Raw genomic sequence first — 24,618 nt, 5'->3', positions numbered from 1 at the left:
GAGACTCGAGTATGTCGATTGGTTAAGTCTATATATGGACTTAAACAGGCTTCTAGGCAGTGGTTTCATAAACTTTCTACATGTTTACTCAATCATGGCCGATTCACTCAGTCAAAGTGTGATTATTCATTGTTTACAATGTCAACAGGTTCTTCTTTCATCATATTGTTAGTTTATGTTGATGATATCATTGTGGCTAATAATGATTTACAAGCAGTACAAGATTTCAAAGTGTATCTTCATAGCCAATTTAAAATAAAGGACTTGGGCATTCTAAAATACTTCTTGGGCCTGCAAGTGGCACATACAAACAAAGGCATATTTTTATGTCAAAGACATTATGCCTTGGAGCTTCTAAGTGATGCATGTTTATTTGCTTGTAAACTAGCACAAATTCCTATGGATCCCAATCTCAGATTAGTAAAGACAGATGAAAACATTTTATCAGATCCTACAAGCTATAGGAGACTCATTGGAAGATTGTTATACTTAACTATCACTAGACCAAACTTAGCTTTTGTTGTGAATAATTTGAGCTAGTTTATGGATAAACCTGATGTTGTGCATTTAGATGCTGCAAACAAAGTACTACATTATATAAAGAATACAGTAGGACAAGGTGTATTTTTCTCTGCAAATTCTACATTACATCTAAAAGGTTTTTCAGATTCAGATTGAGCCACATGTCTAGACACTAGAAGATTAGTTACTAGAATTTGTATGTTCCTTGGAGACTCACTTATGTCCTGAAAATCTAAAAAGAAAACTATTGTATCATGATCATCTGCAGAGGCTAAATATCGAGCTCTTGCATCTAGTGCTTGTGAAATCACATGGCTAATTTCTTTACTCAAAGATCTTGGTGTGACACATTCTACTCTAGCTGTTTTGTATTGTGACAGTAAGGCAGCCTTGCATATAGCAGCAAATCCAATCTTCCATGAGAGAACTAAACATATAGAGATCGATTACCATCTTGTTAGAAGAAAGCTACAATCAAGCCATATTCCTACACTGCATGTCTCTTCTCAGCATCAAATAGTTGACATTTTCACTAAAGCTTTGCCACCGCAACAGTTTTGTTATCTACTTTCCAAGATGGGTGTTATGAGCATTCATTCCCCATCTTGAGGGGGAGTGTTAGAGTTGTATAATTTAGTTATAATTAATTGTCATTAGTAATATCACACGTGTGAATAAACCAAGTATATATATTTAGTTGATCTGTAGTTCAATTACTTTTTGTCAGAGAAAAGAAGGTTATATATGGAAGTCCTTTTTCCTTCAGTTTCTGGATTCTCTCTTTTGTTCCTTTCTTCTCTGTTTCTATTTCTACAATGAGAACAAAATGCAGTTTGAATTAGTTAGATGTAGTAACATTGATAAAGATGTAAAGATAGAAATTTCTACTGATGGCGATCGATCTTTTGTATTGTTGTCAATATTTCAGCGTAATTTGTCATTCCTGGTTTAATTTAGAAGTTTAAATCAATGTTTTGAATTCCGTTCCGTTCCGATCGGAATGGCCGGAATTTACCGTTCAAGTGTAGTGTCTGGTACACTCTACCATCCCATTCCGTTTCGCTTCAAATTCCGGTCATTCTGATCCCATTTCGGCCATTCCGGTTAAATTTCGGCCATTTCGGCCGGAATTGAGCGTTTCGGTCTCTATTCCATTTCGGACAGTTTTTATAATTTTCTTATATTTAAATGGCATTTTTATAAATTTTAAATCCAAATGGTATTTAATTCATTCTAAAATATAAAATACATTTATATAATTTATATTTTTTTATAATTTTAAATATGTCCCCTGATCATTCTCTATTTTTAAAGTATTATTATTTTTAATAATTTACCTATTCTTTATTTATGTGTCTTAACTCAAGTTTGTATTTTTTTCAATATATATTCATTTTATAAATCTTCAATTCTTCTATATATATACACATATACATGATACACACTTACATATATATGTATTTATTTTATTAGTTGTTAGTTTATATATACATATAAATATTCATATATAATATATAATTAATCCCGAAACGGTACACCGAAATGTACCGGTACCAAATATTCTGTTCTAGTACATCAACCGGAATGGTCTTCGGAACATATTTCAAAACTTTGGTTTAAATTATCATCATTATTGGTGGTGGTGACATGTAAAAGCCAAATTCCCTGTCACAACAAACTAAAGCAGACGTTGCCGGAGGCCAGCCGGTTGTCTTTTGTCACTCTTGCGCCAGGTTACTCTTGAAGTTACCAATGATAACAGGATGATAAAACTAAGAAATCAGTGAAAGACAGGAGAAAGAGGATGAAAATCTTTGAAGAGTCCAAGAAAGGTTAATAAAATTATATATGTATTGTATGCTCCTTGGAGCTTACTACGTACGTTGTGCGTGCCATGCACACAGCTTGCTGTGCTTAATCCATGACATAGCATTTAGCAACATATTATATTATGTGACATTGAAAAATGGCAAGAGAAAATTCTTGATTTTAAACAACCAACTCAATGATCAACATGAGATTTTATTGCAGAAATTATCTATCTAAAATATCAATTTTTACGCAGCTAAAAATGGGGCAAAACTCAACTTTTAAAGGACATGCATGCATGTTTTGCTTTCGTGGCCCAATTAGGTATGAAATTAATTAACTACTTCCGGTGGATATCCACTCTGAAAACTCACTTTGTTTTTGTTTCTGTACAAGTACTGATACTCCCACGTTATTCAAAATAAATATTTGTATAATTAATTAAATTTCGATCATGATATTTAGTGATGGAATGAGATTACCACGACAAATAATATAGATCTATATTTTTTTTTTCTTTTTTGATCATCTCCATCCTACGTACCCTAAGATGTATGGCGTGAAGCAATCATATCTCAACATACGTGTACCAAAAAGGGGATAGTTTCATTTTGGTGACAAGTATATCCTTGAGATGTATGTTAGGGTACGTTCACATGCATGATGCATGTTGGTTCGAGAAAGAAACTGATGATCATCGGCACAACCATACGGTGTTGGCTTTTGGTTAATTGATGTATATCTGTCATTAAGATGCAGGTTATTCTCGGTACTTATTCTGGTCCATTTAGAAACTTGATGTCGGCATAAGATGTTCCATCTGATTCTCACATCAAATTAATGATCTTGTTCATTGAAAACTATTCTAGATGATAACAACTATATATCATACATATACTCTAACATGATTTATATTTCTTTAGAAAAAATATATAATTGGCTTAATGCTGATAATTTCTCAGTATATATATCATTAAGGCTTGAAGAAATTGGCATTCAAGCCTTTGTAAGATAAAGTCCAGGCTGCTGCAACAACTAAAAGAACACTGAAAACAATGCCTAAGCAACCGAGCCCCAAGCAAATACACCACAGTATACTATTTGAGCGGGGTTTCTTCATGGAAAGCCACATGAAACAGGGATAAGCAAGCGTCAAAGGCAACGCGATGCCTCCTATTAGAGGACCTAAGCTTCCCAAGAATGGAAAAGCCACTGCTACAAAGAAAGCCAACCCTCCAAAGAATAGGCGGATGCCTGTCCGAACCCACCTCGGACACCGTTGTTTCTTCTTGGTCGTGTACCTGAACTCCAAGTTGTCAAAAATTGGCATCGCGTAGATTTGGAATGCACATAAGCAGTTCACCAATACTAGAAGGTAGATGAAGCCCATCATGAATTTAGAGTTGTTGTATCCATGGAACTGCGAAAATGCTGTCAGCAATCCTAGTCCATTATAAGGTATCTGGCATTCAGAGAAAGCAGATTGTCATGATCACCAATTAGGAATATTATTGTACAAAAGGTTGATGAGAATAAATCTCTGATTTTGGTGGGTATTTATGCAAATCTCGCGAAATTTGAAGAGATAAATTTGCTTGCCTTGTTTCCATAAGCCCAAAATCCAGCGATTGCGTGTTGAAAATACAAAAAGAAGAAAAAGGAAAGAAGATGCTTGAACGTGAAAAGGGAAAGAAGATGCTTGAACGTGCAGCAACAGCAGAATTATTCTTCTTTTCAGATGCTTGAACGTGCAGCAGCAGAGGATTATTTGATTTCAGCTTTTGGCATGTGAAGCAGCAGACCAGCAGGATGAAAAGAAGCAGCAGGAGAACACACACATGCAGACCAGCAGAACACTCACTTGGACAACACCCATTCAGACTCACACATGCATCAAAACAGCAACTTACAACAGCTCATGCATCATTTCTCGTTGGAAAATAGCTTTTGTTATCAAGTGTCTCTATCACTTCAGTATAAATGTCAAGCACGAATGTATAGAATATAACTATGAAAAATAGTTCAATGAGAAGATTAGAAAAAGACATTTCTGATTTTTCCTTACTCACTTCCTGTTCTTCAATAACAGGATAGTGTTTGCAATTTTCTAAGTTTCTTTTTCTTATATGGTATCAGAGATATGGCTGATTCCATCAACTCAAATGCCAATCAAAATGCAAATCCAAACTCAAATATTTCTGATCCATCCCAACCAAATAGCCCCTATTTTATTGGTTCCAATGACAGTTCTGGAGTCCTTCTTGTCACTCAAATGCTTGATTCAAGTAACTATCATTCTTGGGCACGTTCAATGAAAAGAGCTCTTCGCATCAAAAACAAACTTGGGTTTGTTGATGGAAGCATTTGTGAACCATCTGAGGCTGATAGTCCATTGATGGATCATTGGCTTCGATGCAATGACATAGTCATCACCTGGCTGCAAAACACCATGTCAGTTGACATTAAGAGCAGCACCCTTTATGCTGAGACTGCTCATCAACTGTGGAAGGAACTTGAGCAACGACTTGCACAGCAAAATGCTCCAAGGATTTATGAAGTAAAGCAAGGTATTGCTACAATAATGTATAACCAAGACACTGTAAGTATGTATTACTCTAAGTTAAAAACTCTGCTAGATGAATTGATGAACTATGAGTCTATTCCTAACTGCACATGTGGGGGTTTGAAAACAATAGTGGATAACCACGAAAGAGACTGGGTGATGAAGTTTCTTATGGGTTTAAATGACACATACAAAGCCCTTAAGGCTCAGATCCTTCTAATCAAGCCTTTCCCTAGTCTAAATGAAGTGTACTCCATAATACAACAAGAAGAAAAGAGGCGACAGATTTCTGTTGACACTTCAGTTGGTGACTCCATGGCTATGATAGCAACTGCTATAGATGTAGGAAGGCAAAATATCACATCTCAGAGAAAGTATTATTGCACTTTTTGTAAAATGTCTGGACATTCCTTAGAAAGGTGTTTTAAGGCTAACCCTGAGAAACCAGTGTGCAGCCATTGCAGAATGCCTGGCCATGTTGCAAAAAAATGCTTTAAACTTCACGGTTATCCACCAGGCCACAAGCTCCATGGGAAGGGCAGACCAGCTTTTGCCAATCAAGTCACTACCCTTATGCCACCTGGACATGAGCAAATCAACAACAACCAAGCAACACTCACTCAAGAGCAATATTCACAGCTGATTGCCTTGCTCAAATCACAACCCAGTCATTCTCACAGAGCTTCACTTAATCAAGTGCATTCCCTCAGTCATTCTGAATCCGACATGTCAAAAATATCTGGTATCTCGCTTTGTCTCTCAGCTTATAGCATAAACTCACACAACACCTTTGATGCACCTTGGATAATAGACACGGGGGCAACAGACCACATGGTCTGTTCAACCTCCCTTTTCACCACCATCAGAAGTGTTGCCAAATATTCTGTAGCTCTTCCAAATGGCGAAACTGTCAATGTTTCCCATGTTGGAACAGTGAAGATGTCAAAACACTTGACCTTGCATGATGTGCTTTGTGTTCCATCCTTTTCTTTTAACCTCATATCTGCAAGGAAACTTAGTCAAAAATCAAGATGTTGCCTTATTTTTCTACCTGAAAACTGTTTTATTCAGGACCTTTTAACTTGGAAAACGACTGGAATGGGTGAAGTGAGGAATGGCTTGTATCACCTACTGAGGAATGAAGTCTCCCCTACAGCTTTAGTTGAAGCCCTATCCTCTCTAACCACCAACACTGCCATTTCTGCTTCTGTCATCAACAACCATGAAGATTTCAGCCTATGGCACTATAGACTTGGGCACCTCTCAGATTCTAGGATGAACTTGATTAGCAAAAATGACATTTCTGATTTTGATGTTGCTACCATACCCTGCTCAGTTTGCCCTTTAGCAAAATTACACAAACTACCTTTTCCTACTAGCCATCATAAATCAGAAAAATGTTTTGATTTAGTCCACTGTGATCTTTGGGGGCCTTGTAATGAAATTAGTCATGATGGATCAAGATATTTTTTGAGTATAGTTGATGATTTCAGTCGATGTACTTGGGTGTATATGTTAAAACTGAAATCTGATGCAACTGGGGTTTTACAACAATTTTATGCAATGATTGAAACCCAATTTGACTCCAAAATCAAAGTAATTAGAAGTGATAATGGAGGTGAATTTGACATGAAAGACTTTTATTCAAAAAGAGGCATAATCCATCAGAAAACTTGTGTTGAAACACCCCAGCAAAATGCTATTGTAGAAAGGAAACACCAGCACATCTTGAATGTAGCAAGAGCCCTAAAGTTTCAAAGTGAAATTCCAATGAGATATTGGAATGACTGCATCCTCACTGCAGTATATCTCATAAACAAAACCCCCTCACCATTACTTAAAAACAAGACCCCTTTTGAGCTCCTCTTTGGGACCAAACCTATTTACTCTCATCTTAGGGTATTCGGGTGTTTGGTATTTGCCTCTACTCTGATAAATAACAGGCACAAGTTTGATCCTAGAGCTAGGAAGTATGTGTTCTTAGGTTACCCTTTTGGGGTTAAAGGCTATAAGCTTTTGGATCTAGAGACAAAAAGAATCTTCATCTCTAGAAATGTAGTCTTCCATGAGAAGATTTTTCCATACAAAACTAAGACTACAACCACTCCCCATAACCTACCAAGTCCAACCACATTATCCTTTTCCCAACCACTAGATATTGCTCTTGACCACACTTCTGAGTTGCCTCACCTTGAACCTGAACCAGATATCGATATAGAGAATGTGGCAAACACCTCAAACACAGAAAATCCACCAGAACCTCTTGAAGAACATACACATCCCACCGATCCTCATATGCCTAGAAGGTCCACTAGAGAAAGACGTGCACCACCTTACTTGATGGACTTCATTTGTCAACAAGTATCCTCACTCCCTCATTCACAGAAGTTAGACAAGAAGAAAGGATCAAGACTTTCAGGTAATGCCTCTCCTCTTGATGCTAATCTCTCTTATCATAAACTGTCCAACACACACAAAGCTTTTGTTGCTTCAATCACAAAGCAAATAGAACCTAACACATATGCACAAGCTGTCAAAACCTCTGGTTGGTGCAAGGCAATGCAAGCTGAGATTGAGGCCTTAGAGATGAATGACACTTGGACTGTAGTTGATTTGCCTCATGGAAAGGAAGCTATAGGGTGCAAATGGGTGTATAAGGTCAAGTACAATGCAGATGGAAGTGTTGAGAGGTATAAGGCTCGGCTAGTGGCAAAGGGATACACACAACAGGAGGGGTTGGATTACCATGAGACTTTCTCTCCTGTAGCAAAGCTAGTGACAGTGAGAACATTGCTTGCTGTAGCAGCAGTTAGAGGTTGGAATTTACATCAATTAGATGTGAACAATGCATTCCTCCATGGTGATTTGGAGGAGGAAGTTTATATGAAGCTTCCACCAGGATATGCTGATAGTAATTGTGCAAAAGTTTGCAAACTTCATAAGAGTTTGTATGGATTGAAACAGGCATCGAGGCAATGGTATGCCAAACTCTCAGATTTCATTGTTCAGAAAGGTTTCAAGCAGTCAAAGGCAGATTATAGTTTGTTTACGAGGTCAGTGGGGGAATCCTTTACAGCTGTGCTTGTCTATGTGGATGATCTTATTATAGCAGGTAATGACATGGACATTACTCATTCTCTCAAATCTTCCCTACATGACAGATTTAAGATAAAGGATTTAGGTGTTTTAAAGTACTTTCTTGGGTTGGAAGTGGCACAATCAGAAAAAGGGATTTATGTATGTCAAAGAAAATATGCATTGGACATATTATCTGACTCAAGAACCATTGGAGCTGCACCTACTAAGATACCTCTGGATCAAAACAGCAAATTGCCTAAGGATCAAGGTGTCCTACTTAAGGATCCTTCTATCTACAGAAGACTCATTGGGAGGCTTCTTTACCTCACCATCACCAGACCAGATTTAGCATATTCAGTCCAATTGCTTAGTCAATTCATGCAAGCTCCTAGAGTCCCACATTTAAATGCAGCTCATAAGGTGCTAAGGTACATAAAGAGAGCTCCAGGACAAGGCTTATTTTACTCTTCACAATCAAACCTACAACTTAAGGTGTACTGTGATTCAGATTGGGGAGCATGCCGAGATACACGAAGGTCTGTGACAGGGTACTGTGCCTTTCTTGGTCCTTTCTTAGTGTCTTGGAAATCTAAAAAGCAAAACACTATCTCTAGGTCCTCAGCTGAAGCTGAATACAGGGCCATGGCAAGTGCTTGCTGTGAATTAACTTGGCTAAGGTTTTTACTTCAAGACTTAATGGTAGATCATCCTCAGGCAGTTGTGTTACGCTGTGACAACAAGGCTGCATTACACATTGCAGCAAATCCAGTATTCCATGAACGTACTAAGCATATAGAGCTCGATTGTCATTTGATCCGTGATAAAATTCAGGAAGGAAGTGTCATTACTGAGCATGTAAGTAGTGAATCACAAGTTGCAGATATATTGACTAAGGCACTGGGATCTAACAGCTTCTACACACACTTGCACAAGATGGGAGCAGAAAATATCTACTCTCCACCTTGCGGGGGGCTGTTGAAAATACAAAAAGAAGAAAAAGGAAAGAAGATGCTTGAACGTGAAAAGGGAAAGAAGATGCTTGAACATGCAGCAACAGCAGAATTATTCTTCTTTTCAGATGCTTGAACGTGCAGCAGCAGAGGATTATTTGATTTCAACTTTTGGCATGTGAAGCAGCAGACCAGCAGGATGAAAAGAAGCAGCAGGAGAACACACACATGCAGACCAGCAGAACACTCACTTGGACAGCACTCATTCGGACTCACACATGCATCAAAACAGCAACTTACAACAGCTCATGCATCATTTCTCGTTGGAAAACAGCTTTTGTTATCAAGTGTCTCTATCACTTCAGTATAAATGTCAAGCACGAATGTATAGAATATAACTATGAAAAACAATTCAATGAGAAGATTAGAAAAAGACATTTCTGATTTTTCCTTACTCACTTCCTGTTCTTCAATAACAGGATAGTGTTTGCAATTTTCTAAGTTTCTTTTTCTTATATTGCGAGGGGGAATTGGCTCGTGGCGATTAGTATATAAGATATTGTCACTCCTTTGCACATAGGCTTGAGGGATGGATGTTTTGGACTCGAAGGCAATGTTCCCTACAAAGAGTGCAGATGTTTCAATCCTCTATGCAGCATTAAGATCGATATGAAAAATTACCATTCGTTGGTGCAGAAAGGAAAAAATATATGGTATTACACACTAAGCATGAACAAGCTACAAGTCGTTCTGGAAAAGGATAAATATTAATTTCATCTATTCTGTTTAACTTGTATTTTACTTTATTCTTTTATTCTTAGTAAATATTCTTTCAATTAGTTGGCTTCTATTTTTGGTAGGATTCTGTTAGTTTGTTAGGGCAGAGTGTGTATATATATGAGGACCTTTTCTTGTATCGCGCAATTCATTCCAGTGAATACAGTAGACTTTTCAGACCTTCATGCATCATGCTCTCTGCAACTTAGCACCTTTTTTTTCTTCTGTGTTTTCTTACATATGGCATCCATTTGAGGTATTTCTCTCTTGATCAATCATTTGACCCAATGTTATTCATTTCGAACATTGAGAAAGGAAAGAAAAAGGAAAGGAGATGTTTAGATGTAGTAGTCACTTACCTGTATCTCGAGTATGACATTGTGACCTCTGAAGGCAAGAGCAATGATCCCAAGCGCATTGAGAATGCTACTGATCTTGCCCATCAAGTTGGAGTTCATCTTCACAGTCTCAGATGGACTGTAGGATACGCCGCCGGCGGGCCTTCCCTTAGTGATAGAGAGAACCCAAATCAGAGCAGAGTATAGGATTGCGGTGATGGCACCAATCAGAGAGACCGGAGCCATGGAGTTCAGGTTTGGCAATTGGGCGATCAGAATTGCAATGCACGTGAACACCAAGAACCACTCTGCACCGCTCAATGACTTGGCATGACACGTGGACCCACTGTCACATACAGTCTTGAACAAGAGTTCCATGGTCCCACCTCCCGTGATAATCAGCATGACACACGTGCCACCGGATAAGTACAATGTCGGGAATATGGCAAGTAGCTTCCCTAGCTTTGTACCTACAACATTAACGCTTCTCTTAAAGACATGCATGTTGTCTTCAAATTCAAATGTAGAAAATCACTTAATTCTTTTCAAGCTTTAAATTTAACAAGATGGTGTCCAATAGATCAATCCTGAATCCTGATCTCGAACTCTAACCTCACATTTCTTGTAATTTTAATTGAATATTACACGTATTAAACCTTAATAAAAATGACAGCAAATAGAATTTTTATTAAATATTATATAAAAAGGGATGACTGAAAATATATTTTGTACTAATTAATTACCAAATGCAGCTATTGAAAGGTGGAGGTATCTGCTGTAGCGGATTCCGTGGAGCGATTCGTGGAGTCGTGTGAGAAGCCATATGGTGTAGAGCTGCCACACAAATGCTAGGGACCAACATATGATACCCCATGCCCTGCATCCATGCAATGAAATTAAAATCAAACCTACTTAATTAATTTCAGCTCACTTTTGAAAGCAAAAATGAAAGGTCGTTTATAGAAACAAAATATTATTGCCAAAGTTATTTGGCATAGGCTATTTAGCATCGACATTAATAGACTATTGTCGATCCAATATATTATAAAAGCAATATATATATATGCATATTCTTATTAAGAACGAATTTAGTATACGAAAATCTTATTTTTTAATTTAAATTTTATTATTTCAATAAAGTAATGCTATATATAATCGTAGAGTGCACAAATATATTACATTAGTATATTATTAGAAAATTGATTTTTTATGTCAATTCTATATTTATCTATTTTTTTTTAAGAATTGTGTAATATTTACATATTTTATTACTGTAAATATAATTTTTCTTTTCATACAATAGATGATGCCATCTCAATTGATATAAGTGAAAGAAAACAAATCATTTACGATGAAAACCAATATAATTGTTTGTGTTTCTCCTCGATACATGCAAAAAAGAATGAGAAAAGGTATATCCAACTTTGAAGCTAGCATCTTCTCGATCGTTGATTTGTAATATTAATTCAAATACAATATTAATATGACTCCATGCGAAAGTTACATAGATTGAGAGATGCAATAATTGACATGACGAGGGTAAGTGGTAGCTCGTATAACAATACTACCACTCACCCTTGTCATGTCAATTATTTCAAACATGGGGACCGGTCCCAATGTTTGAAATAATCGCATGTACAACAAGTCGGTGGTGATCATACATACGTTATCTTTTGAAAGTTAAATTAATATGTACACACCACGGATACCAAGTCCCTCCTGAACCTCACCTGATCATCTACAAAGATATATTATAAGGTTATAAACTAGCTACGTGGAGGCTGTATTTGATTGTTGACACTACAAAGGATACGCCCTGTTGCAGCTCTTGAATCCTTCGGAAATCACCCTATATTTCGCAGCTGATGGACTGTACCAACAATCGTGGCTTCGTCGCATGTTGGACGCCATATAATCGTTGCAACTGCTGGAACTCAGCTAATGTCGTGAATCGTTGGCTTTACAGATGTTTTCCATCGTTTTTTACTGATGGGAAAAACAAAGGAAAGCCGTTGCAACTGCCGTTAGGAGAACCGATTGTAATCGCTTTACTTAATTGTTTGGGTCGATTTACAACGTCGCAGTCCCCCAAAGATGCCGCTGCAATTATCGATTGCATCCTCGACTGAATCCACAATTCGCTGTAACTTGTATCGTTACGTCGGCAGCCCATCCACCACAAATACTAGTTATTTCGCTGATGCTGTCTTTTCTCAACGAGGTAGAAAGTAGACGGGTTTCTTCTATGCCGCCGGCAGAACAATAGTTCTAACTTTACATCGGCAAACCGCGTCCACCACAGCGGTAGCCATACGGCGCTGCCCTGGTTCGAATCTGAAAACGAGCTCAGTGACTCCGTCCAAAACGCCGATCCGAGAGAGAGGAAAAGAACTGGTCTTCCCCTTTATTTCATTCCACCGGCCAGAATATTCACTTTTTGTCCTCCTCCATCCCGCATCAAGACTGCTCAAAGGTCACTGGTTCGACGCCGAAGTGGCCGAGTTCAGTGATTCCGTACGAAACCGATCTGGGAGAGATGAAGAGAATTTGTTCGATCCTCTGCCTCTCCCTTCGATCCTCTGCCTTCCCCTTAGAAGCCGACCAAAAGGAGCGGCCGAACTCAGTGACCGTCCGTCGCCGATCTGAGAGTGAGGGGCAGACGGAAATCTTCGGGATCGTGATTCCGAACGAAGCCGCCGATAACGGGGTCGTTTTCGTCAAAGCCGTGAGCTTCGTCGTCAGATCTACGCGATCCCGTAGCAGAGGCTCCCCTGGTCTTCAGTCTGTAGACGGCGAGAGAGGGCCGGAGCTTGGTTGGGTTGCCAGCGCGGTGGGTCGACGGCGGAAGATCTGTAGACCATAAGGGGGCCGGAGAACGTACTGAAGATGTGAAGATCGGAGGCGTGAAGATCTGTAGGGGGGGGGGAAGTGAAAAACAATGGGTATAAATTGGCGCACGGTTTTGTTGACTAATTTGAAAACCGTTGCAAAAGTTTTTTTTTTTTGTTTTTGAGATGTTGCAGCGACTTTTTGTTGCAACAAGTTCAAAAATCGCCATAAAAATTAATTTGAATATTGCAGCAATTTATAGTCGACGTAAAAAGCCAAAAAGTGCTGCAAAAGACCAATTTCGAATTTTGATGTAAAAAATTTTGCAACAACATAAAAATTGTTGCAAATAAAGATTTTTTGCAACAATTTTTGTTCCATCAAACATAAAATTGCTGGAACAAGACCTTATTCTTGTAGTGTGAGTTAAGTTGAAATAAGTTATATTTTTTATGAATAGTAGTGAATTGAAATAGTAAAATAATTTTTATGAAATTTATCTAAGATGAGTTTAGATGTGTTTAAATATTAAGATGAGTTTAAATCTATTTATAAAAAATTAAAAAAAGTTGTAAATCTCACGTGTAAAGAGGTGTTGAGTTGAAAAAAATTATAGATCTCTCATGTAAGAAGGTTTTGAATTAAAATGAGTTTAATGATTTAAAAATTTTCTATTTAAATAGTAGACTCAACTTAAAATTAGACTGAACTATATTGATCTCAATGAATTATAACGTATAACCAAACATGGCCTAAATTATTCGATTCTCTGCAATTCAAATCCGAGTTCGTATTTAATCAGTGTCATGTGAAACTGAACTTAATTACGTTTCAAGATCACTGTTTATGCGGGTGTATATATCTACACATACACACCCCCATATATATATGAGCTCAGTTTCCTGCAAATCAAGACCAACTAATAATTAAGAAGTTGCTTTGACCTTTGATTCCTTAAAACACATGCAAAAAACACAAGACCTGGACTTCCCTCATCAATTAGGGTCTGACCAAGTAGTTTTGCTACACCTATATCCTTCTTTTCCCTCTCGAGTTTTGCCTTAAATGAGCCCATTTGAGCTGAATCATATGTATGATAAAGTGTGTGTGTGTGTGTATATATATATCACTGGAAAAAGAGGATCGGAAGAGGAAGAAGAAGAAAGAACCCTACCATCCAAGAGTGGCAAATGCAACAGGAAGCAAAAGGGCTTGCATTCCAAACCCGGAGCACAGTATATGAAACGTGACAGAATAAGTGTTGCCAGTTCTGCACTCGGTGATGGGAAGCCAAGCTTCTTGATCATCTTTTGAGACGTTGATCTGCTCCACCGTTTCCTTGCCAATTTGTAGATGATGCTGCAGAAGCAGTAGTACGTACCAGCAATATTAATCTCTCTCCAGGGAGTATCATGGCTGTATTATTATTAATGGTACAAATTAATTACCTGCAGCACTTGCTGATGATCAGGATGATGATGATCTTCTTCGAGGCTTTTGGTTTTGGAATATTTGTGGAGAGGTATTATATGGTCTGCAGCTGCTGCTCTGTGATTTTCTTCCACAAATACCAGTACTTGATCTCCCATGGCTGCTGTTCTCCTCTCCTGATCCAGTTCTACTACTTCTTCTATTCTTAGTTCAGAAGCTTTACTTTAATTTAATTGCACCGATCGATGCTCCGTGATATAAGTAACGGTGTTGTCTGGACTTGGTTGGCGTTGAAAATATTGATGAGTACTGGACCACTGGCGTACTTGTCTGGTCTTTGTGGCCGCCGTGGGGACAGGTGCACATGAATGCCACTTGCTCATGGCAATTAAGTTCTTTTTTATTCTTGGAACGGTCTAATCAATTCAGTTAATTTAATTTTGAATTGAAGCTAATATTTAAATATAAATTATTAAATTTATTTTAATTAAAAATATTTTTTCATATATGATTCATAATTTTTTTAATTCAATATCTTTTTATGCAAAAGACTTGTAATATTTTTTAATTTCTTATAAAAAATTTTAAACATATCTTAATATTTAAATACATCAAAACTTATCTTAGGTAGGTTCTCTAAAAATCATTTCACCATTAAAATTTACTATTATTTATAAAGAACTCAACTCATCTCAGATTAGCTCAACATCCAAACTCATCTTAATATTTTTTTACATAAAATTTTAAGAATTTACTCTTTTTCTTTTTTAAGAAAAAATATGATTTATTATTAAAAAAATAAATTTTCATATAAATCTTAAATTTATTAACTTTTTTTTTTTTAAATAAATGTATAAACTTATTTGTTATAGAATATAAATATTATTTCTCTAATAAAAGTTATAACATTTATTTCTTTGTCAAGAAGGGTCTTTGAGTCGTGACGAGTAGGCTTGGCGTGCATGAATATTTGATTGCACTGCAAAAGTGACGGCATCTTAGTGATGTCATCATATCAACTTGAGTGAGTATACAGAACGGGGTGGGGTGCATTAATTGGATTGATTACACTGCAGTATTTATAATTTCAAGATTTTTATATTAATTGATATTATTCATTTTAAATTTTATTTTATCATAATAATTAAATTTAAGTAACTTGGTATTTCTACCGCTTATAAATAGATAATCTTATTAACATATGTGATTAATAACAAAATCTAGACTTTTGGGAAATTTCTTTTCCCTAATACTTGTTATGTCGGCTTCCAAAACTTTGGGCCCAACTGAAACGAAGAGTTTTAACTCAGTCACCAGATCTTGGCGGTGCTTCAAATGAAGAACTAAGACCATTTAAATGTTAAATTGAATTAAATTTTTTTATTAATAGTAATGAGTTAAGATGATAGAATAAATTTTATAAAATTTATTTAAGATGAATTTAAATATATTTAGATTTAAAAATAAGTTTAAATATATTTACGAGAAGTTAAAAAAAATTATAAATCGTGCATATAAAGGTGTTGAGTTAAAAAAAATTATGAAACTCCTGTATAAAGAGATTTTAAATTGAGATAAATTTATTGATTTGAGAGTTAAATGCTAGTAGTTAAATTTTGCTTAAAATTATACTGAACTAAATTGATCTCATTTCAATCCAAGTTCCAAACGAGCCTAACTTTGCACATAATAGTAAATACATGTAGCTGAAAATAAGTAACATTCGTATTTCAAATGTAAAGAGGTTCTCGAATTGAGGGGGGGTAAGGTGACCAAAAAGCCGCTGTTTCTTCTCTAAACAGAAAATCGAACAAAAAGGGTGACAATTTCTTGATCACGAGACCAAATTGTGAAACAAATAAAAGTGGCCGATTTCTTGATCATTCTGTTAAGACTATACCCAGATAACAAATGAAAAACCTTTTATACAACAGATGACAATCATAATGGTACACGAATCACTCTTCCAGCATAAGCATAAAGCAAAGCATCTGATGAGCTAAGATCCATCGCTAAAAGATCACTTTAGATCAAAACCCAACATCATCTTGTTTGTGGTAAGCCATACTCTGAATGCCACAATGACAGATTGCTGGTTGATATCTAAACCATCCTCGTAAACCTCTTTTTGTTTTTCCAACTAATCTTTGGTAACCCACCTTTGACCTCTGATCTGATATCCGCTACAGCTTTGGTCGCTACTGCTCTCTCCCCCACTTTCTGCACTAGTATATCCCGATTTCCGGCGATGTTTCTTTCCTTTCGAGAACCCGCTATCACTCATGCTCCCATACAATAACGGGTCATCTATCCCACGAATCACCGTCCGTGTAGGTGATGAAATGGCGATGCAACTATCATCTTTTGTTCTTCTTCTGTCCCGGTCATGCCTCTTCATGTTTTGAGAGATCTTTTGTAACTTCTCACCGAACCTTGTGAACCCCTTTTCTACAGGCTCCACTGCTTGGGTTACTGTGAACTTCACATCCTTCACAATCTGTGCAAGAGGCAAATGATGGATGCAGCAGTCTAAATAAGCAATAAAAATAAAATAAAAGCACACAGAAGATAAGATGCACATGCAAAAAAGTTTTACTTAAAAAGCCACTGGTGAAGAGAAGACACCATTTGAAAGTGCACCTGCATATATAGATATTATGATCTGTTAAAGGAAGAAATCCCACATTATCTGTGGATAAAGTCTTAGGCATATTTATAAGCAATGAACAAACCTCTTTTGTTAAACCGGTTTTATGAGATGAGTTAGGCCCATAAATTTTTTCATGATATCAGAGCCTACTACATGACAAATGGGTGCCCAGACTGCTTATCCTGTGACAAGGACCAAGAAAAATACTAGCCTGCACATGAGGGAGGGTGTTGAGGTATAAATTCCACATTGCTTGTGGACGAGTCTTGGGCATGTTTATAAGCAATGAGTAAACTTCTCTTGTTGAACCGGTTTTATGAGATAAGTTAGGCCCATAAATTTCTTCATGATCCATTTTCCCCAATGTTCTTTAGCATCCACCAAATATGAATGTAGACATCATTATAGGATTGCGTTGGATAAGGCTCTTCCGTGGCAGATAATATGTGCAACAATTCTGATTCCATTACTTGGCCTGTAAGATTCACTAGAGCTGTACAGGATTGGGAATTGGGAGACATTACTAATTTTTACAGGATGCTATATGCGCTGAAGCCAAGGGTAGAAAGGGAGGACAGATTACTCTGGACCCGCACAGGGAACAATAAATTTTCAGTTCGTTCATATCACAAAGCCTTGTCGATCCACTCTTCCACTGACTTCCCTTGGAAGTCCATATGGAGGAGCAATGTTCCTCTCAAAGTAGCTTTCTTTGGGTGGATGGCCATCCATGGTAAAATCTTAACAATCAACAAACTAAGGAAGCGCGGACTCTACCTAACGGATTGGTGCTACATGTGCAAATGTAATGGTGAATCAACGGACCACCTCCTTCTTCACTGCAAAGTAGTAAAGATAGTGTGGGATGCAATCTTCTCGAGACTCGGTATTGCTTGGGTCATGCCTAAGAGGGTGATAGATCTATTTTCTTGTTGGCAAGGGATTAGGGGCAACCGTCAGATCACTGCAGCTTGGAAGATGGTACCTCTATGCTTAATGTGGTGCACATGGAATGAAAGAAATGGTCGTTGCTTCGAGGATAGGGAACACTCCCCAGACAGTTTTAGGGACTTTTTCTTTCATACTTTGTTGTTGTGGGCCTCTTCTATTGTATGGAATGGAATGAGTCTAAATGATGTGCACGCTACTATCAACAGCACGTAATTTTTGTAATTAGGCTCTTTCTCGTATATTTCTTGTGTACTCGGGCTTTGCCTATTTACGTGGATCAATAAATTTTTTTTTACCTTTAAAAAAAAAATGAGTGTAGACATCAATTAACAGATGTAGCCCTCCCCCTATCCATAAAACCCCAAACCTGAGTGAACACATGATTCGATCCCAAGTTACTTGTAATATGCCAATTAGCTTTCAGTATTGCCTTTCAGGGAAAAGAAGAAAGGTTTTTCTTTCTCCTCAAAACTATAAAACTCGTCACCTTTCAAAATTGTGAAAAATACTACGCATGCCACAACTATCAACAAATCCACCTCAACCACTATGCTTAGGAATGAAACCAACAAACCACGAACTCCTTCTTTACAACAAACAAGATATCTCTATGCAGCCAAACGAAGGATGCCTTCAACATTTATGGTGCCATCAAATAACTATGCAGTAAAACTAAAATTGAACCATCAGTAAGATAAAAGAAACTCACATGTCCCCCACCGCCAATAACAACATCCCGAACACTTTCTCTAATAGTCATTCCACTTCTGACCTCAATGTCGGGCTGAGGAAGGCGCAGTTTTGTAGGGCGCTCGCTGTCTCTAACCTCATCAGGATCCAAAGGACAATCAGCAGATGCATAATCTCCAAGAACTGAAATACTTCCAGGGAAATGGTCTCCCATTAGCTCATAAGGTTTTGCAGGAAATACATACAAGTGAACAATAGAAGCAATGCCCATCTGCGCTGGATGAATATATAGACATGTTAAACTTCAGAATTTTTAAATTAGATATGATAATCATGAAAAGACTTTTGGCAGAAAAAGAAAGAGGACAATAGTTGATTAGGCTTGGTTTATATGAGCACAATGAAACCTTCACAAATCCACTCTTCACTCCAATGATATAAATCACACATACCTAACAACACAAACACTTGACAGTAAAAATGATAGACGAGAGACAGAATATGAAAGGTCAGAAAAACCCACTTAAAACGTGTTGTTCTACTCACTTAGTATAATCTCCATGAAGTGAAGTAATGGATACTCGATTGCTTTAGACCTATTCCAACCAGTGCGCAATCCCCACATAGAGGAAGGCTGGTTCACTTGAAGAGAATCTTTTTTATGATCAGACTTGGTTTAAGAAATCTTATCCATGGCTTCAAGTTGCTTGGTTCATATTAGCATAACCCAAGTGATATTACTGTAGTGTACACATGATGTTCCAAGCATAAGGTCCTTTCTATTGAAACATGCACTGCAGTTCCTAGTATCATGCCATATCAAGTCTAGCCACAAAAGTATGCCAGCACAGCAAGAACTAAGTAGAACAAAAAAATGACAAAAATATACAATACGATAATGATTGTGAAAAAAGCCATCATGAATAGAACATTAATTATTAGCACTAGTTTGGGGTCAACTAACTAAACTGAGTAACATGACGGTTGTCCTAGTTGAGTGAAAAAAGTTTCCATTAGTACGACAATCCAATAACTATCTTTCAAGAAAATACTCAGTTATGGTAAAATGTATTAATAAATCTTCTGTCATGGTAAATGAAATCACTTGATAGACAAATAAAGAAGCCAGTGGAAGAGACCATCTACCTCTATACAGATGATGAAATCTTGAACGCTTGACTTAAACTGTAAAGCCTGAGCTATAGGACTTTTGAACAAACCCAGTGCATAGAGAATAGCAATTGCAACACCTTGCCACCAAGTCAAGAATACAATCGATTTAAACATTAGAAACTTAGCCAATGGCTTTATGTGTGCCAATTCATCCTTCGTAGCAGTATAAAATTGAACTAGACAGTACAAAGCCCACGACTGACTGAAATTTAACACCACTGCGATATATGGGTACCTACAATAATAATAACAATCACACCACCAGTAACCAAAAAGGTAAATGACAGTAGATAAAGTAAAACATCAATATCTCACAACAACATACACCCCATTGAGTAAACAATATCCCTTAATGTCAAATCTAAAGTCATACCAGCATCAAAAAGCAGCAGAAGCAATTGAGAATACTGAACTCCAATTCATGCAACTTCATCTAATAAAAAGCCAACGTACTCTCAATTACTTCACTAAATAAACAGTTTAGTCAATATATATAATTTAAAAAAAAAAAAAAAACTTTGCTACCACCTTCTGGTCATCAAACTTGGTCACTTCTTCAATTCTATAGCAATTATAAAATTTGGGCAATATTTATCAAATGTTTTAACACTAAACAACCCAAGGTCAAATGTCTTCTTTTTTTTTTTTTTCTTTAATAAGTAATAAGATATTTTATTGAAATGAAGAAGGCATAGCCCAGGCACACTGGAAGTATACGTGTGAATACACCTATTTAGGAACTAGAAACAGTTATAAGGAAGTCATGGAAGATATTTGCCTATTCTTATGATCAATACAATCTTATTTACCAATAAAAAAAAGCCCCAGAAACTTATCCCATTTACATGAGTAGTGGCCTAAGCAGTCATTTAACAATGAGATTTCAAAGATACAATATATAATGAAAAATTCAACATGGAATAACTACTGCAGATGCATCTATCACAAGATATCTACTAACTAAACAATAAAGAACCATTGATGAACCAGAAATGCAGGAGCATTAATATATGATGGGTTTTCAAAACTAAGTACATTTATGTAAAAGTGATACTAGGGGGGATCTTGCTACGCACTCTCAGTATGTGAGCTCCTTCAAAGCTACCAGCACTGCATAACTAATATGAGATGAATTACCATAGGATAACAAGGAAAAAATATTAACCATGCAGTTACTACAATGTGAGAAATGATACAGAAACTACAACATTCCACAACGCTAATTCAGGAATATCTTACCCACATCCCCATTTGAATTCTCCTTCACAATATACACCAAAGGCTTCAAGGATTACTGCTAAAATAGCACTTAGAGACTTTATTAACATCTGTCAGAGCAAAAATAATTTACTTTTTTTTAGCACAAAACGAAAAGGACCGAAGAAGAAGAACTATCAGCAAGCCATAAAACTTCAGCAGAACATACATATTGAACAATTCCGATTTTGATAACTTGGTAAAACCATTGGCCTAGTTTCCATGGCTTCAATAAATAGTTCATTGGAAAAGGATGCTTCACGGTTCCTTTTTCAGAACTGTGTTCTAATAGTGGCGTCTTAAAACTTGCACGCCCTTCTCTTTCCATAAACTCAATTGTCCTCTCTTCCCCACCTTAAAATGAGAAGAAAAAATAAATAAGAAAAAGGAAAAAATAATAACTAATACAAATACAGTCAGGGAATAAAAAAAATGGCCAACAATGTGAAGATAGAAATCACAATCTCAACCTGTAAGCCAGAGTAAATATGAGCTAGGAATCTAAAATTACCTAAGCCCCCACCAAAAGAATGATCCAAAAAAATGAAAATTCTCCATCATTAACAAAGCTCTCAAAGAAGACATACCCAAGCATGCAACAAGGTATCTTCCAAAGCAATACATAGCAAAGGACTCATAGCAATCCCGTAGTATCTCGATATCAATACTAATCGACGGGTTCACCAATGATACAAGCTGTTATAATAAGCCAGGTTAGTAAAGGTGAAAACAATATGCAAGCAAACAAAGGCAAAGACATGTCAAATAAATGTTCTGAAATAACTATATGAGAAATTTTAGTTTAAAAAAATTATATAAGATCCGTATTTAGAACTGAACAACAGCATCAACAGCTTAGTAGATATGATTATGAAACGAAAAAGATTCGAAACAACAAGCCAAGCCTCCAAATTGGAACATGACAACACCACTGCACAGATATTCTGAAATATCGGCTATCAAATGCCTCATATCACAACCCACTCTGCCAATGACTCTGGCTTTAAAGTGTTTCATTAGGCAGTTCAACTGAGGCAGTGGCAGAGTCAGGGTGCAGCCCAAAAATCACCCCCCCCCCCCCCACCCACCCGCCCACCTGACCCAAAAAAAAAAAATACAAATTAAAACCCTTAAGACCCCTCCCATGCCCCATAAAAAGTTGTAAAAAAGATACTTCCCCAAATCTTGAAATAAACCTTAACCCTGAACACTTGAACAAAAGGCCATCCCCTGCCCTCAAAAAAGTTCTAAAAGTTTATCTGACCTCCCAAAAATTTAAGTAGCACCATGAGCTTAAGAAATCTGAAACTGTCCACATGTCAAAAAGTAAATGACTCGTACTAAGAGCGTCAATTTCACAAGAAGACTAAAACTTTAGAGTGAGAGAAAGGAATCATTTATTAGACAAGCTTGAAAAAGGCACTTGGGTTCTAAATTCCAGCATTTGGGGAAAGAAAAATCAATGTTCTCCATTCGCAGAATGCGTATTCACTAAGACATGTTCTTGTATATTCATTATATGCTTTTTTAAGCAGAACTCACTGATTCAACTGCATAACATGGCACCATTAGGATAACTCCAATCAAAAATTTTTGCTCCTGCAAAATTGAGTGAAAATTCAACCAAGTTATTCATTAAAAACAGGACACATTTAGTATGAAAAGGATTCCAATACTAACAGAGGAGGACCTCAGGATTCTTGTATGCAGACAGGTGCTCGAACACAAGGTATGTGGACAGCACTAGAGTGACAAGGACAAAGGCGCCGGCAACTACACTTGCCCATGTAGGTGCTAGGTAGCCCAACAGATAAGTAGTTATCCTCATTGGCTATATTAACTTCTAACTGGCCTTGCAGATATAGCCAGCATAATGGTACTATATCCCAAGTAAATACATAAAGGTGACAAATTGAACAAGCCGAAGCAAATACACACCTGTCAACATTCACCATGAATGATAAGCATATTCCAAGAGTCAAAGCGAAGAGATTAAAATAAAAATAAAGGCTGCGTAGTATCATATGACATATCTACATGCATCCATTCGAGCCCCCTCTACTTTTTGGCACTGAAACCTACATTGCTCAGTATCCAAAACCAATTTTGACTGACCAAAATCTTGGGGCCGTCATTGTCAAGACTATTTCAAAAGAGCAAAACTGGATAAAACCCTTTCATAATGAAGTACACAAAGACTCGAGCCCTAACGGGATAGGGAGGGACAAAAAGGCAGATAGAAACAGATGTAATAAACAATATCCACTCATCAGATGATGGTTTTCAAAAATAATGTACCGCTGACCGAATTCCAAAGACCAACCTTTTTACAATATAAGTTCATAGATAACATCGTGTGTTTCTGTTCATCCATGTCATCAGTCCACAAAGAAAAAAAAAATTACGCACATCGAAATTGCTCGACACAAGTACGCGCTCGATTAGACAGATTGAAAAAGTAGAAAACAATCGGAATCCATCTAGAATAATTTCTAGTAAGAAAAATAAATAAATCAGTTTCGATCCATGAGTTAAGCAAATGGCAGTGCATCATCGTCCATTTCGAAGAAAAATCACGAAAATTGAAAAACGCAAACGCAGTTCATTGCATTTTCCTACACTTACCCAAGAACCAAGCAGATAATTAACAAACAAGCAACAAACGACACGAAGTAAGAGAGAATGACTACAATAATTTACCTATAAAGGAAAACGGAGTGGGTAAAGAAAAAAACAAAAACAATAGCAGAATTTCATGGAGTTTGCCAGAGAGAGAGAGAGACAGCAATTTCGTTCAGTTCAAATAAAATTACAGAAATCTCAAAAAGATCGGGAAGTAGAGGCCGAGCATTGGACTTAGCACGTGACTCAGCTGTCTGACACCGTGGACATAACACGTGCAAGCTTAATTTATGTTATCTTAATTTATTTAATGACAATAAAAGCCGACATTTTAAGTTAAACCGTTAAATTGTTAAAAATTAATTTTATTTGCAAAATTAAAATTTACATAAATATTATTATTCATCTTCAGCTAATAAAACTTTTTTCATACCAAGTTACATTATTAAAATAATTAGCATATGAAATTATTTAAAATATATTACACTAATAATTAAAGATAATAAGATTTAGGATGAAACATTGCTCTATTATTTATATTATCGATATGGATTTTTCATACTAAATGATCTATATACCATGCATAATCCATTCCGCATGTGTAATTTTAAATAGCAAAAGATAATTATACATGTTAAGTGACACATGTTATCATATATATAATCGCTTATTAATGTATCAGTGTGACCCAAACCTCATCATTGAGATGATTTTTGATATACATTCAAAATTAGCAAAAAGCTTTTGATATTACATTCAAAATAGAATTAATAGAAAAATCCCAACAAAATATAGAGAATCATGATCATTAGCACTCAACTCTTATCCTACAGGCCTGTTTGGATGCTACGGTGATCTCATATCATCAGAAATAATTTCGTATGGATGGATATACTCTCTATCTAAATACACACTACTGTTTCATTTGAAAAACCTTAATATTTTATCTTTACCCAGCATTATTTATTGATGGGACTT

The 24,618-nt window shown here is 36.6% G+C and overlaps 2 protein-coding genes across 4 annotated transcripts; both read right to left on the bottom strand.

The window, feature by feature from the left end:
* Positions 1-3,215: 3,215 nt before the first annotated feature.
* Positions 3,216-14,576, bottom strand: LOC122313119 (lysine histidine transporter-like 8). Its single transcript, XM_043127856.1, has 7 exons — positions 14,315-14,576; positions 14,041-14,225; positions 10,781-10,914; positions 10,059-10,507; positions 9,439-9,542; positions 3,931-3,958; positions 3,216-3,793 (listed from the first exon to the last, which is right to left on the bottom strand). The coding sequence occupies exons 1-7, from the start codon at positions 14,453-14,455 to the stop codon at positions 3,305-3,307; spliced, it is 1,530 nt and encodes a 509-aa protein (XP_042983790.1). The 5' UTR covers positions 14,456-14,576; the 3' UTR covers positions 3,216-3,304.
* Positions 14,577-16,000: 1,424 nt separating this feature from the next.
* Positions 16,001-23,857, bottom strand: LOC122313120 (protein LAZ1-like). 3 transcript variants are annotated; one of them, XM_043127857.1, is made up of 9 exons: positions 23,719-23,856; positions 22,709-22,956; positions 22,561-22,617; positions 21,606-21,714; positions 21,188-21,372; positions 21,001-21,089; positions 19,735-19,996; positions 18,608-18,859; positions 16,001-16,794 (listed from the first exon to the last, which is right to left on the bottom strand). In XM_043127857.1, the coding sequence occupies exons 2-9, from the start codon at positions 22,844-22,846 to the stop codon at positions 16,438-16,440; spliced, it is 1,449 nt and encodes a 482-aa protein (XP_042983791.1). In that variant the 5' UTR covers positions 22,847-22,956; positions 23,719-23,856; the 3' UTR covers positions 16,001-16,437. The 3 variants fall into 3 exon arrangements, with proteins under 3 accessions (XP_042983791.1, XP_042983792.1, XP_042983793.1); XM_043127858.1 differs by lacking the exon at positions 23,719-23,856 and adding an exon at positions 23,644-23,681; XM_043127859.1 differs by lacking the exon at positions 16,001-16,794 and having other exon boundaries at positions 18,649-18,864; positions 23,719-23,857.
* Positions 23,858-24,618: the final 761 nt, after the last annotated feature.

This window comes from Carya illinoinensis, chromosome 6 (genome assembly GCF_018687715.1).
Source record: "Carya illinoinensis cultivar Pawnee chromosome 6, C.illinoinensisPawnee_v1, whole genome shotgun sequence".
Lineage (NCBI taxonomy): Eukaryota > Viridiplantae > Streptophyta > Magnoliopsida > Fagales > Juglandaceae > Carya > Carya illinoinensis.
The sequence above is the reverse complement of the archived record's forward strand: the minus strand, read 5'-3'. Positions and strand labels throughout refer to the sequence as shown.

Excerpts from the sequence above, each read along its gene's own strand:
- LOC122313119 (XM_043127856.1), bottom strand. The coding sequence starts at position 14,455 with ATGGGAGATCAAGTACTGGTATTTGTGGAAGAAAATCACAGAGCAGCA. Across the intron at positions 14,226-14,314 it reads ATCATCAGCAAGTGCTGCAG|CATCATCTACAAATTGGCAA; the intron begins GTAATTAATTTG and ends CTGCTTCTGCAG. Across the intron at positions 9,543-10,058 it reads ATGTCATACTCGAGATACAG|GGAACATTGCCTTCGAGTCC; the intron begins GTAAGTGACTAC and ends CACTCTTTGTAG.
- LOC122313120 (XM_043127857.1), bottom strand. The coding sequence starts at position 22,846 with ATGAGGATAACTACTTATCTGTTGGGCTACCTAGCACCTACATGGGCA. Across the intron at positions 22,618-22,708 it reads CTGCATACAAGAATCCTGAG|GAGCAAAAATTTTTGATTGG; the intron begins GTCCTCCTCTGT and ends TCAATTTTGCAG. Across the intron at positions 21,373-21,605 it reads ATACCTTGTTGCATGCTTGG|GTGGGGAAGAGAGGACAATT; the intron begins GTATGTCTTCTT and ends TCTCATTTTAAG.